General features: G+C 35.4%; 1 protein-coding gene across 1 annotated transcript; it reads left to right on the forward strand.

The window, feature by feature from the left end:
• The first annotated feature begins 10137 nt into the window (after window positions 1–10137).
• LOC131027991 (chlorophyll a-b binding protein CP29.3, chloroplastic) lies at window positions 10138–12819 on the forward strand. The gene is made up of 2 exons (XM_057958102.1): window positions 10138–10843; window positions 12240–12819. The coding sequence occupies exons 1-2, from the start codon at window positions 10325–10327 to the stop codon at window positions 12564–12566; spliced, it is 846 nt and encodes a 281-aa protein (XP_057814085.1). The 5' UTR covers window positions 10138–10324; the 3' UTR covers window positions 12567–12819.
• Window positions 12820–15253: the final 2434 nt, after the last annotated feature.

The raw sequence follows: 15253 nt of genomic DNA on the forward strand, positions 1-15253 counted from the left end.
TTATTTAGCTTGTTCATGAATGCCCATTTGTCTTTTGCCACGGTTTTGTCTATTGAACTAGGTACTATATCCAATTTCCAACTCTCCTTTGTCGGATTCAACTATTCTTCTATCATGTTTACCCAAATTTAATCTTCCAAAGTATCATTCTCTTCTACAACAATAGAAAAATAGCCTTAGTTATGGGTACAACCTCAGTCTGATTTCATTGTTCACAAACTTGTGCTAACAAACAATTGCCTCCACTATTATCCTTCACATAGTAAACATTTCCCTTGTACCTTCTGCAAATAATATTTTAAAATTTCTTTTTTGATCTCACGTCTAGACCTATAAAATATGACCTTATAACCTTTTTAGTGCATCTAACTTACACTTAACATATTATGTGTCAAGCCCTTAACATAATAAACATCATCAGTTCTATGCTTACCATCAATTGAGATACAACCTTTACCACAAATAGGTGCAACTTCCTCTCCTACAAATTTTACTAATCAACCATCATAATTCTCAAGATTAATGAACTTTCCTTTATCTCTTGTCATATGATTTGAACATCCAAAATCAATTATCCATGCCTTGGGCTCAACTTTTACATATAGTGTAGTCTTCATTAGTTTTTCACCATCCTTCACTCCTTCCAGATTACCAGATCTTACATCATTCTTCTTCTCTATAGCTATAAATAGTGCTTCTTCATTTGAGTAATTGCTATCTTCTTATTTAGACGAATCGGTCTCCACTAAGCATAAATTATTCTTAGATTTACCTCTATCATCCATCTTCTTATTCGCATCATTTCATCTGTGATTATCTCTTCCCTTGTTATCATCATCAGATCTTGTACCAGAGTCTTCTTTATAATTACATCTAGAAGCATAATGACCAATTATTCCACAATTGAAATATTTAAAGTGTAACTTACTTTTGTACTTTCTGAATCCTTTTTGTTGTCTTTTTACAAAGTTTTCTTCTATCTCAACAATTCCATTACATGATTCAGGTTCATCTTCAATCTTCCTGCTAGCTTTAAAGAAATTATCTTTCTTCTCTTTCCCCAAACCATCTAACTCAACAATATCAAAGGTAGAGAGTGAACCATGCAATTGATCCAAGGTGTAACTATCCATATCATTTCTTTCTTCAATAATATACTTCTTAGGTTTGTAGCATTTAGTTAGTGTCAGCATTGCTTTTCTCACAACTTCACTTTATTTTAATTTACCACCTATACCCTTAATAGCACTCATAATCTCACTTACCTGGTGTATATAGCTTTCAATGTTCTCATGATAAGACATTCTCAAGCTTTCAAACTTGTGCTTCAGGTTTGTCAGCTTGGCTTGCTTTTTCTTCTCATCACCTTCATATACAATGCTTAGCTTTTCATATATCTCTTTAGCAGACTTCAACCCAACAAATTTGAAAAATAATGCATCACTTAGATAACTAATAATAACAACTTTAGCATTTGCATTGTTCTCATGTGCCTTAGCCTCATGCAGAGTCTAAGGACCATTTTCTAGAGCACTATATCGTTCTTAATGCTTTCTCATATCACAATCAACAAAAATTCCAAATGACATTACATTCTTTCTTTTCAATAGGAATAACTTGTGCCATCAAATCTTGGTGCTGTGAAATTAATTTCCTATCCAATTCTAGATCTTCCTCAAGTTGTTAATCTCTTCTAAGAGGAACCAGGGTCCGATACCAATTGTTGAACACATCACATGTGACTGAGAGTGGGGGGGGGGGGGGGGGGTGAATTAGTCGAGACCTCAAAACAATTCACTTATGATCTATTAAACTTTAAATCATAATTAATTTATCATTGCAATTATGAAACGTGAAAGCACAAATAAAAACAAACACATGAACACCGAATCTATGTGGAAAACCCTAACAAGGAAAAACCATGATAAGAATCACACTCACAATATAAATAAATGATTATAATTTTTAGGTTCAAGGCCAAGAAACTCACTGCCCCTAAAAGGACTTGCAAGACTAACATGCACATCCTTAGGGCAAGATACAAAGGGTTGTAAAAATTGCAAAAAGGAACACACCTTCTTCCAATAGTTACATAGGATAAATGAACAGAACTAAATAAAATCTCTTGATCATGAAGTTGTCCTTGAACCATTGTGTCAAGCGACCAATATCATGGAAAAAATATCTAACCAAAAACCTTATCTCAATTATCTTTCACAGTTCTACAATATCAAAGTCGTATGCACATCATTCATACATACTTCACATCAATTCACATCCATCCCATACTCAAATCATACATCAACACTCCTATATACATAAGATAATTCACTAAAAGCCTAAACTATGTCAATAATAAACAAAATATACAATATTACACGAATTGGGCCACCCAAACCTATAACATGAAATGCAATCCACTCTAAGAGATAGAGAAGACCCAAACACATCATAACATAACATTTCCAATGGATTCCAATGAATTGCACACGCTAACACATCCACCAAGGTCAACACCAAATGAAACATATAGATAAACAATATATCATGCCAACTAGTCGACCCAAAAACATTCTCCAATGCATAGAACTTAATATATATCTACAAATACCATGGTGAGACCCATATAATCATCAAAAATCAATCACTAAAATATGTGTGGACCAAAAAGGCATGATCTAGATAGAACACATCACCTTTGTCAACACGAATCTTGAACAACTAACAACATTGAACTCAGAACATCATAAATTTACTTTTGAGTCAAACCATCACCAGAAAATTAAATTTTAACTTTGCACAAATATAATAAACATCTCCTTCAAGTTGAAACACTGAAAACCATATGACAAAGAACCACCAAGCATTCTTCAAAGCAGTTCTGTCAAACATTCCATTGTCAGAAACAATAATAACTAACTCAATAATTTGAGCAACAAAGGATTTGTAAACTTGATAGTATAATGTACATAGATCGTGAATATTATATCCAAAACCACACTCCATAATAGTCACATATTGGAGGAATGCAAAGCATTCTTCCATCAAGACATTAAATAATCTTTCTTACATAAATATTGTTTCCTTCATATTGAACCTCCTACTACACCAACCTTCCAGAAATACCTCATAGCTACTCAATACCATTATTAGACCACTCAACAACATCGAACCATAATTTTCTAGACCATCTACAACACATAGTGACATCAATGACAACATAAGACAAACTGGCATCGATGACAACATAACACAACAACTCAAATTTCCAACATTCTCCCCCTTTGTTATTGATAGCAACACTTGTGTATCACCAACAATGAAGACAATTGAAGTCAAATTGTATATCTCCCACTTTGTCATTAATAAAAAAGGGCATTGTGCTAAACTCTCTCCCCCTTTGACATCAAGGACAACGAAGACAATAACTCAAATTTCTAACACATGCACAATGCCCAAATTATAGAATAGGATATTGAAAGTAAAACAATGGATTAGTATGAGGAGATAAATTTATTTTATCTAATTGAAAAGGTTTGACCAATGATTGTCATGTTTTTAAGCATGAGCCTAAAATTGAGGATTACTAGATTGATCGTGCTGATGAGCACAAGGTGAAAATAAATCACTACTTTAAGATGGCAATCCTATAAATGAAAGAAACCAAGATAGATAACTCCTTCCTTAAGGGATTTGTGAAGAAGGAAGGAACTTATGTCCTTCCTACAACCTAAATAAAGTATTAAAATAAATAATTAATAGAATTATCTAGTCCACCAAAGAATTAACTACGGATAGTGTTCATCAGCTTGACATGGCCAAACAACCTAACATTTCAAATACTAAATAGGGAGAATCTTAGAATAAAAAAATAAAGGAGATTGCAGAAGTCATTATATTCAAAATATATGAAGAAGGCCAAAGCTTCCAATAAAAGGAACAAAAGGTTTCCAACATTGGAAAACAAATTGGATGAAGGCGAAGAGGTTGAGGATTTCATTTCTTCTTTCTAGGAAGGGTCCCAATTGCACATCCTAACCAAATCAATACCTTTTCACCTTCTTGCTAAAGGATCCTGATTTGGGACTTTGATTAGGCTCAATGCATCCACCTATTGTAATTATATAAATGTGTCTGGGACTAAAAATACATGTGTGATGTGGCACCATAGATTGGGTCACATAAGTGAAAAAAGTCTTAGGACCATTCTTAATTAAAAAAGTGAGTTGATAGTATTTCTAATTATTTTGTTAGTAAAAAAATGATTCCAATGGACATTTTGTGTTTAGGAAAAAGAAAAAAAATTCATTTCCTAATGGAACTAATAAAGCTAACAAATTATTAGACACCATTCATTTCAATAGGTTTGGACTCCAGTGAATGTTGACTCTTTTGGAAAATCTCACTATTATGTTATACTTATTGCTCATGTCTCAAGATACGCTTGGATTTATTTTATGCAATTTAAATATGAGGTTTTCACCAAGTTTAAATAATTTAAATCCTTAGTTGAGAAACAAATATATTAAAAGATAATGATGAGTTTTGGCAATGGTGGTGAATATTGTTCTAGAGAATTTGGCGAGTTATGTGAGCATACAAATATTTTGACAGGAGAGTTCTCCTTCTACTGTCCAACAAAATGGGGTAGCATAAAGATTGAACCAAACCTTGATGGAAAGTGTTAGAAGTATGTCTAATGGTTCAAAGTTTAATAGATTCTTTTGGATATAAGTAATAAGTTTTTCTTGTTATCTTATTCATAGATCTCCCTATTTAGCTCTCTTTGATAAAACTAATTACAAAGTGCAAATAGGTAGAGAGCCTTCTATTTAATGTTTTTAGGGTATTTGGTTGAGAGGCTTATCTTCACACGTCTCAAGGAAAGTGATCTAGACTAGATCCAAATGATCAGAAATGCATCTTTATAGATTATAATGAGAATGTAAAAGCTTGTAAGAGTTGGAATGGTCTAACCTGAAAAATTATATATTCTAGGCATGTGAATTTTATGGAGTTTAGAGATTATTAAAGTTAAGAACAATGAAAGAAGAAATAAAAGAATAAAATAGTGCACTTTGAGATAAAAACGAAAAAGAAAGAATATGCACATGTGGAAGAATAATTAGATGGATCAGAGGATGCAAAAGAAGAACATGGTTTAAATAGATTAGATGATGTGTAGGATTTGTATACAAAAAAACATTTAGAGCCCATTAATCCTACCTTGATGAGGTCCACAAGGCAACAAAATATAGTTGATAGGTATAGCCCACTCAATTTCCATTGTATATATTTTATTTGTTAAGTATTGCCGACGAAATCAGATCTTTCAAGGAGGGTCTATCTTCAAAGGAAAATAAGTCTTGGATGTAGGCCATGCAATAAGAGATGATGACTTTGGGTAGTTGCGATACTTAGGATCTTGTTAATTCAACCAACTGAAGAAGCCTAGTGGTTGAAATTGGGCATTTAGAAATAATTTTAGTGTAGATGATTGCATATAGTGGTACAATGATAGACTGGCAGACAAGAGCTACTCGTAGAGAGAGGGAGTTAATTTTGGTCAAATTTTCTCTCATGTTGTTGAGTTATCATCTATTAATTAACTTTAATGAGTGATGCTACTTGTGATTTTAAGATTGATCCCATTGAAGTATACAAAAGAAGAGGGTTTATTGAGTTTAGATGATGTCCAATATATAGATTTTCTCTTCTAAGTACGGAGAAGAAGAAGATGGTTTAAAGAGTTTAAATGACGTGTAGGGAAAGTATATAGAAGAACATGCATAGCCCGTCACTCTTAACTTGGGAAGATCCACGATAAAATATAATCCAACTGATAAGTATAACCCACCAAATTTCTATCGTGTATTTTATTTGTTAATTACTAACGATGAACCTAGATGTTTTAATGAGGATCTCTCTTCAGAGAAAAGTGAGTCTTGGATGCAAGCCATGTAGGAGAAGATGATGGATTTGGATAGTTGTGATTTTGAGATTGAGAAAATAAATGTTAAAACTACTTTCTTGTGTGAATATTTTCAGGAGGAGATCCATATGTGATAACCTGATTGTTTTGTTTTCAAAGGAAAATAACACTTGGTTTGTAGGTTACAATTATATGGTCTAAAACAATCACCCAAGATGTGGTGATAGAATTTTGATGGCTTACATTGAAGTTCAATATAAATAAAATCTAAAAAGTCTTGAAAGAAAGCAAGAGGAAACCCATCATATCTAGGAACCTTATACAAACCAAAAGAGAATGACGCGCTCTTTACTTCTTGCAGCAAAACAAGTTTCCCTGGATCCTTGAGGTCTTGGTCAGTCAACACATTGGGAATAACATCAAACAACTCTTCCAAGCCCGAATGATCAAGATTAGAGTCAACCAGAGTTTTCTTAAAGAAGGAGAAAGTGGCATCAACAATTTCATTCTCATTTAACAAGAACGATACCATCTACTTTAGTGAGAGTCCTCCTTCTATGTTTCATTTTGGATTGATGAATTTTTTTTGTATTCCTATCCCCTTATGTTAACCATTGAAACATTGATTTTTGTTTTGAGAAGACTTCTTCCACTTTTGACAACTTAGTTCATTCCGTACACAATTCACATTTTTAGCACATGTTTCCATATCATTATTTCCTTCCTCCATTCTCTCAAGGATATATTTAAGGTTTGTATCAATAATTTATTTTTTGTGGATCTTATTCCAACCTTTAACCTTATCTTTCACCCTTTTAAATTTATGAGCCAGACAATACATCAAAGTACTAAAGCAAGGAAGATTCCACCAACTTGCGACAAGTTCTTTGAATTCAAGGTGAGAAGTCCACATTATTTCATATCTGAAGGGAAAAGGGCCCTTAGCAACAACATCATCCCAATTTAGTAGAATAGCATTATGATCAGAGCCATTATGGGGAGAATCGATAAGGAAAGTTTGGGTTGAATGTTCCAACCATTGGAAATCAAGAATCTAGCAAGTTTAACTTGAATATGATTACTTCCTTGCCTCCTAGTAAACCAAGTGAATAGAGATCCTTATAAATCAATATTAATAAACCACATAAAGGAACTTAGAAAATCAACAAGATCCACCATACTATTAGAGAAGTCTCCAAATCGCCCAATTTTTGAATTGGAAACAAGGATGCATTAAAATCCCAATCTAGATATTGATAAAATTCTATTGAACTTGGGTAAACATGTCTTCCATAGAAGTCATTGGGCTATTTTTACAATGCTATACTTTGGCACCTTTAATTGAAGTGGGATTCCACATAGTTGTTATTCCACTAGAAGCCCCCTCTACATCACAAACATAGTAATAAAAAAAAAGGCCAAATATTCTTAAAATTTGGTAAAAATTAGAATACTTCATCTTAGTTTCTAGAACACGCAAAATATCAATTTTTAGACAAGCTAAACAACACTTAATAATATGTTGCTTAAATTGCTATTCAACCCTTTAATATTCCAAGATATAATTTCCATATCTAAGTAGAAAAAAAAGTTAGTACTGCCCTAATACTGACAATAGGAGACACAAGCTTCCACATCCCATTATTTCTTCTATTTTGTAGGCCCCAAAAGACTCTCCAAAGTTTTCTATTTGCTAGAGGCAACATCATGAGTTGCATTAGGAGCTCAAGTTTCCCTTTGGAATGGTCTACCTTGCTTATATCCTCCCCAACATCTATTTTTTCTTTGTTTTAGGTTTTCCATTAATTTGTGTCCATTCCTCTTCTGAAACACCCTCATACAACTTCACAGGAGGAGTTTGAGAAGCATTAGCACCAAATTCCAACAAAGAGAGGGACTCCTACAAGTCTTTACTTTGGGCCCGAAAAGGCTATTAGAAGCACCTTCTTCCATAGTTGTAATTTCAAGAATCCTATCATTTACTACTTGGTATACTTCCTTTATACAAATATCAATTTTTTCTTCTTCAAACCCCCAACAATTTTTTGCGAGAGTGAGCTAATAGGACCTTCTTGAGGTTGGCCTTCTTTTCTAGAAAAGGAGACATTCTCTTGCAAATTAGAGGTAGGCTCCTTTGGATCAACCCTTTCATTCTCTTTACTTAAATCTATTGAGTCTTTCTGAAGAACATATTCCATGCTTCCATCCCTAGCAACACTAGCATCTTTTGTCTCATGCCTTATCTTTTTTTTTTAATTGGTAAATACTTTTGACTGGAGCTATGAACCAGTGGGGCCACAATGGGGGACCCCATCCCCAAATACATCTAGTCTTTTGAGGCATTAACACCCCTTCATCATTTTCTATCTTCCTCTTCCTCTACTTCTCCATCACCCTCTCCCCATGCTCCCTTTTATATCCTCCATTTCTACCTCTACTTGCAATCTCATTTCCACATCATCCTTCGAGGCCTTAACACCTCATTTCTAGTCCTTCCTTGCATCTTGCTTGTGTGGTGTCCCTCTATTGTTATCATCGTTCGACATCCACTTCGTACCCTATCCTCTACTTATGTGGCCTTTGTGCTCTACTGTTTGTCTTCATCATTGGACAAACTTTTGATTGGAGATATGAACCAGTGGGGCCACAATGAGGGACCCCATCTTCGAATACATCTCATGGTTCGAGGCATTAAAACCTCTTCATCATTTTTCTATCTTCCTCTAACTCTACTTCTCCATCACCCTCTCCCCATGCTCCCTTTTCTATCCTCCATTTCTACCTCCACCTGCAATCTCATTGCCACATCATCCTTTGAGGACTTAACACCTCATTTCTAGTCCTTCCTTGCATCTTGCTCGTGTGGTGGCCCTCTGTTGTTATCATTGTTCGACATCCACTTTGAACCCTGTTCTCTACTGTTTGTCTTCATCATTGGCCTTCCATCCAATCTGCCTTCACCGTGGGCCCTTCCTCTAACGCTTGTGGCTGCCTCCAACAAGCTGCTTTTCCCTACTCCCTTCGGGGGTTCAACCGTTGCACTGCCATATTAACATTGCAATGCTCTCACCACTCCATAAATTGTGCCTTATCTTTTGTTTCTACTTGATTGCAATGTAATAAATTTTTAATTTGTCTTAAGTTTTAGGAAATTTCATGAAAAGAAGTTCTATGTAAATCATCCTCTCACATATTGAAAAATGAATGTGCGGTGATATCTCTTTCCATTATGCTTTGATTGATGTCAATCATGTTGTACGGACAAAAATGAATATATTTATCAAGGTAAAAATATATCCTTTTGTCATTTGTTAAAAATATCAACAATAAAGAACAACCATCTCTATCTCCATCTCTATCTCTATTTCCCTCTCTATCCATCTATTTATATATCTCTCCCCCTCTCTATAAATTTATCTCACACACTCCCCCCCCCCTCCCCTCTCTCTCTCCCCACCTATAACTTTGCCTATCTTTCCCCCTCCCTCTTCCTCTATATCTCACTCTTCCTCTCTATTCCCCCACTCTATTTATTCATCTCTATCCATGTCTCTCTCCTCTCTTTATTTATCTCTCCATCTTCTTCTCTCAATATCCATCTCCTCTATCTCCATCTATATCTCTATCTTCCTCTCTATCTATATCCCTTATCTCCATCTCCTTATTCCCTCTCTATATCTCTCTTTCCCCTCTCTCTCCCTCTCTCCCTATTAAAAATTTAACAATTTGTATGTTTACAACTAATTAACAAAAAAAATTCTAATTGATCTTCCACACCTCTTCAACATATTGATTACACACCAAGAACTATGAAAATATAATCTCCCTAACAAAATCTTAATGTGATTTAAAAATATGAGCTAAGTCATTGATTGGTCCAATTATACGAGATAAGTCATTGATTGGTCCAATTACTGGGTTTTAGTTTTGTCTCAAGCAAGCAAAGGAATGTGCGAAAAGAATGTGCACACATAGGTATATCCAAAATATTCTACACCAGAAATAAAAATCTAAAGATCAATAAACCTCGTATCACGGCCTCGCTAAATTTGATGGTCGTATTTATTCTATGGACAAAGTATGCCTTTGCAACTTGGAACATAGATTAATCGTCAAAGTAAACGTCGACCGTCAAATTCAAACTGTCCATGTCTAAAATTCTTGAGAAATTAAAAAATGAGGTTGAAACTCCTGGGCATTATCCTCCGCTGCAAACGAATGAATGTCGAGCAGGCTGTACAACAGGAATTACGAACGACGAGTGGCCACGTAATCTCCGTGAAGGATAATGCTTTCCCCACCATCCATTGCCATCAGAGGCAATGAGAAAAAGCAAGATAATATGAATTCCCACAAGAATTTCCACATTGGTGCAGAGAAGCACTGTGAATCATGGCTGCCACCACCGCATCTTTGCCCTCTTCTCTCTTCGCAGGGCAAATAAAATCCGCTAGAAATGCAAGAATCGCCAAATTCGCCCCTCGCGTGCAGGCAAGGTTTAGTTTTGGGAAAAAGAAAGCGAAGCGCGCCCCCCCTCCGCCAAAGAAGGGTCAATCTGTAGGGCGGCCATTGTGGCTGCCGGGCTCAAAGCCGCCGGAATGGCTGGACGGATCTTTGGTCGGAGATTACGGGTTCGATCCGCTGGGGCTCGGCAAGCCCGCCGAGTATTTGCAGTACGAGCTGGATTCTCTGGACCAGAACCTGGCCAAAAACCTATCCGGTGACGTCATCGGGACACTTATTCCCGACCAGGAAATACAGCCGACGACGTTCAAGCCTTACAGCGAGGCTTTCAGCTTGCAGAGGTTCAGAGAGTGTGAAGTCATTCATGGTCGGTGGGCTATGCTCGGCGTCGTTGGCGCCCTCGCCGTTGAGGCATTTACCGGCGTTTATTGGCAGGACGCCGGAAAGGTACGTACCGGTTGATTTCAGGCCGATTTGCTCTGCATACACGGTACATCAGCTTCTCTAATTGGTCGTGTGCGTTAAATGCTTTCAAACTGTGCTAAATGAGCATGCAAATTTCAGAGAAAAAAGGTTAGAATTGGCGTGCTTGTGATGGCAGAAGATTTTCTGTAATTGTGTTATCTCTTTTTTAAATTTAGTTTAGGATTTTTATTGTTTTTCTTTTCTTTTGAGATTTAGTTTGTTTTGTGTATTTCTAGGAATGTACATCAGAAATTTAAATACGAAGGACAGAGGGTCAGGGGAATAACAATAGAAGTAATAGTTATCATGCAAGATGGAAATAAAATCCCATTCATTCATTATTGATCAGGTTTGAGAATGGGATGTTTGAAGTTAATTTGAAATTAAGTAGTTAAGTCGTATTATTATTAAAATTCAATTGTGCGTAAAATGCTTTCGAACTGTGCTAAACGAGGAAACTAATTTCAAAGAAAAAACTATTTCAATTCAAATGCATTTAAACACAAAATTTTCTTAAAAATCAAACCTATTTATATTGACTCAAATTCAAATCATCCTTATTTCAATTGTTAGAACATTTTTCTGTTTAATAGTTCTCTTGCCCCATCTCTACAATTTGTTTTGTATATTTATAGAAATGTACATCAGAAATCTAATAGAAAGAACAGGGGAAAATAACAGTAGAAGTAACAGTTATCATATAAGATGGGAATATGATCCTTTTTCCATTCATTATTAATCAGATTTGAGAATGAGATGTCTGAATTTAATTTGAATTCAAGAAGTAAAGTTACAGTATCAATATTAGGAGTCAATTGAATAATTTTTGTATCAATCTATTAACCAGTATTTTATGAGTAGTGATTCTCACAAATCTATCTTTCATGAGAATAAATGATTCACTTAACTTTCATTACATCTAGATGATGCTCACAATCGTGAAGATTTCAGATTTTTTACAAGATCGCCCATCCCAATAATACTCCAACTCAAATGCATTTGAACATAAAATTTTCTAACTTTGAACTTAAATTATTCTTATTTGCATCTTTACATTTACCGAAGCTCAGACCTTAGTAGTTTAAGCAACCCAAAAGCCAGAAGCCTGGAAAACTGTAACATAATTCTGCTTCATTTTTTGCCCATTTTTCATATGTTTAAGCAAGCTAGCTGATGCGGGCCTTTATTGATTTCTGTCCTGTCACTGCAGTGTGTGATCAGTCTTACGTAGTATCAAATCCCTAGTTCCTTGTAGAAGATCATATAGGATTTAAAAAATCGCAATGAAATTTACATTATGTTTTTAAATAACAGAGTTTAGCTCAATGTGGGCAATTGTGAATTGGTTTCTATTTGCTATGAATTGGAATCGACGCAGGTGGAGCTGGTGGAGGGTTCGTCCTACTTCGGACTGCCGCTGCCTTTCAATTTAACGACCCTGATATGGATAGAGGTTTTGTTGGTGGGTTACATTGAATTCCAGAGGAATGCAGAGCTTGACCCAGAATTGAGACTCTACCCAGGAGGAAAGTACTTTGATCCCTTCGGTTTGGCGGCGGATCCAGAGAAGAAAGATGCGCTGAAATTGGCAGAGATTAAGCATGCTCGCCTTGCAATGGTGGCTTTCCTTATATTCGGACTTCAGGCATTGTACACTGGCAAGGGCCCTCTCACCATCTTCGTTGAGCTCTTGGGGAAGAAATAAGTCTCCTCTTTAGTTGCAGAAATCTATCATGTAATGAATTGAATTGGGAATAGTCTCATTTCATTCAATTCACTGTGATGGTTTAATTTAATTTCCTCGGCATCAGTTTTTTTTTTCCATAAACCTAGAGTACTCTGTTCTGAAAAAGTTAATTTCTGTTTTGTATTCTTGCTTAAGAAATTGCATCTGAACATGAATCTTATTGGAACCAACTGCCAAGTTAATCATCGATGAAGGTTGTAACCATTATTCACGAGTGCACAAGAGTTCTCTTTTTAAAAAATTTAAATCCTGCCTGGCTGGATAATAAGGTATTCATTATTATTATTTTTATTTTATATTCATCAAAACAGAAAGAATTAAGAAAAACGAATGACAATTAAAAAAAAAACTATTTGTATCCTGTTTAGCCAAGGGGCTCCCATTTCAAATATTCATTATCATTTTCCTGCATGGATAATAGCCTAATAGCGTATCAATTATCATTCACCTGGGTATCCACAAACTTCAATTTGCCTGACTGGGTATCTATTATTCACATGTGCTCCTTTTAGCCTGTGCTCTAAAGAGTTCTCATTTAAATAGCCTGTGCATTAATGATTCTGATTTAAAAAGTTTATTTAGAGTCAATTAATTTATTGGTGGAGATAGAATGGAATTTAATTATTTGTGTGTACTTTTCAATGCTATCTGTCTATGATATGGAAGTAATTTCGAAGTGGATAAATAATTTAAGCGGTTTGTGTCAAGGAGTAGGCTTAGTAAAATTTAAGTTTTTAATCATAAGATCTTAAATAAAAAAGAGTAAATAAATATTTTAAGGCTGCAGTTCTGTTTGATCTAGTAAACATAATTAAAATCTTTCATTTCATATCATTACTTGAAAGATCAAACAATATTAGATTCTATATTTATTATTTCACATGTGCCATCTCTGCACAAGATATGAAACTCACGGTAGCATCCATTATTTACCTTTATGAACGTTAAATTAAAAATTAGAAGGTAGTTTTCAAATTTTCTTGATAACAAACACTTGTATTTTTAAGTTAATTTCCCTTCCATCATAGTTGAAATCACAACTCCCAACTTCATAGAAGATAGATGCACCAAAATTGGCCACTTTATCAAGAAGTCTTTTACACTCTTGAGTATTCATTAGTTTATTTTATCTTTTTGTTACATTTTAGTATAAATGGGAGAGGATTTGGTAGATGAGTACCTGTTGATAATTATTATGGTTTGGTATTTAACATGTATTAAAGGAATATATGGTATTCAATATTTATTATTGGAATATATTGTACAATTGAATATATCAAAAGAATTACTAATTAAAAATCACATGATATTTAAAATTTAGTGAGACACACTCTATGTAATTACATCTTATAAAATGTATAAATTAAAAAACAATACGATTGAAATAAAGGATTATTTGTTCAAATTAAGAAAGAAAAGTACTTGTTCATGGGTTCCCTAGTGTTAATCCTTTAATTGACCCTTTGGATGGAGAGATGGTAAAGTGGTCAAAACCAAAGAAGGGGTGGGTGAAAATAAATTTTGATGGAGCTTCAAAAGGCAATCTAGGGATTTCAGGTGCGGGGCTTGTGATGACGAAGGAAAGATCCTATGGATGGGTGCTAGAAGGCTTCGAGATGGCACTAATAATGAGGTGGAAGTTCAAGTGGCTTTACTAGCAATTGATTTAGCAACAAATATGAAGGTGACAAAGTTACACCTGGAGGGTGATTCCCAAATTGTTGTCTAGGCTTTGATTAGAGGCCATACACTGTGCTGGAAATTAAACAAGTATGTAAATAATATAAGTGAAAAACTGAAAGCTTTCAAAAATTACTGCATCTCGCATGTGAAAAGAAATGGAAATACTATTGCGGATGGGTTGTCAAATGATGCATGTGGTCTCGCGCAAGGGGAGGTGAGGTGGCGGAATAGTAGAAAATAAACTGTTAAATGGAGTTAAGATCGATTGCCAAGTTGCTACGATAAACATTTCAAATTTTGTCAGAAGCCATCTTTTTCCTGCGCAAGGTTGAGTTAATGAGCAGTTATTGCGACATGCTCTGAATTAGCAGCGATGGTGGAGTGCTATGCATTGAATGCCAATTTCGTAATGCCTGCACATGTAATGAATAGGTTTGGCAAGTTGGTGAAACCAAATTTAAATCAGGCTTCATCGAAAATTTCTGCAACTTTTAGCAAGCTCAGAAATGGAAGCAAATTTCACTTTGGAATCCTCCAAGCTTATGTTGGCTTTTCGAGGACCTGTCCCTCCCAAGAAGCTCGAGAAAATGTTTATGGCTAAGGACCCTCTACTCTCAAAAGCAATTCAGTTGGTTTTAGGAGAAGAGGTGGTTGTTATCGGCCACCGTTATAGGTGCAGAGCAGACATCTACTCGCTCCTTACGGTGTGGGGTTTGGAGTTGGGACACACCTGTGAAGAGGTGAGGAAAGTCTTGCAGAAAATTGTTCCAAGAGAGCACCTATTAAATTTGGAGTCCCTGCTGGAGTGGGCGGTGTCAGGATGCGGTTTTAATCTCGCAGAAGGTATCCCGAAGGAGAACGAGGAGTTGAGGGCGAGACATTCATGTATTCGGTTTATTTGTCATCGTGAAGAAGCCAGAGCGCGATTCAAGGATGATGCGAAGTGAGGATGGGAATGGCTG

This window comes from Cryptomeria japonica, chromosome 5 (genome assembly GCF_030272615.1).
Source record: "Cryptomeria japonica chromosome 5, Sugi_1.0, whole genome shotgun sequence".
NCBI lineage: Eukaryota > Viridiplantae > Streptophyta > Pinopsida > Cupressales > Cupressaceae > Cryptomeria > Cryptomeria japonica.

Coding starts and splice junctions, on each gene's coding strand:
- LOC131027991 (XM_057958102.1), top strand. CDS start 10,325: ATGGCTGCCACCACCGCATCTTTGCCCTCTTCTCTCTTCGCAGGGCAA. Junction 10,844..12,239: donor ATTGGCAGGACGCCGGAAAG/GTACGTACCGGT, acceptor GAATCGACGCAG/GTGGAGCTGGTGGAGGGTTC.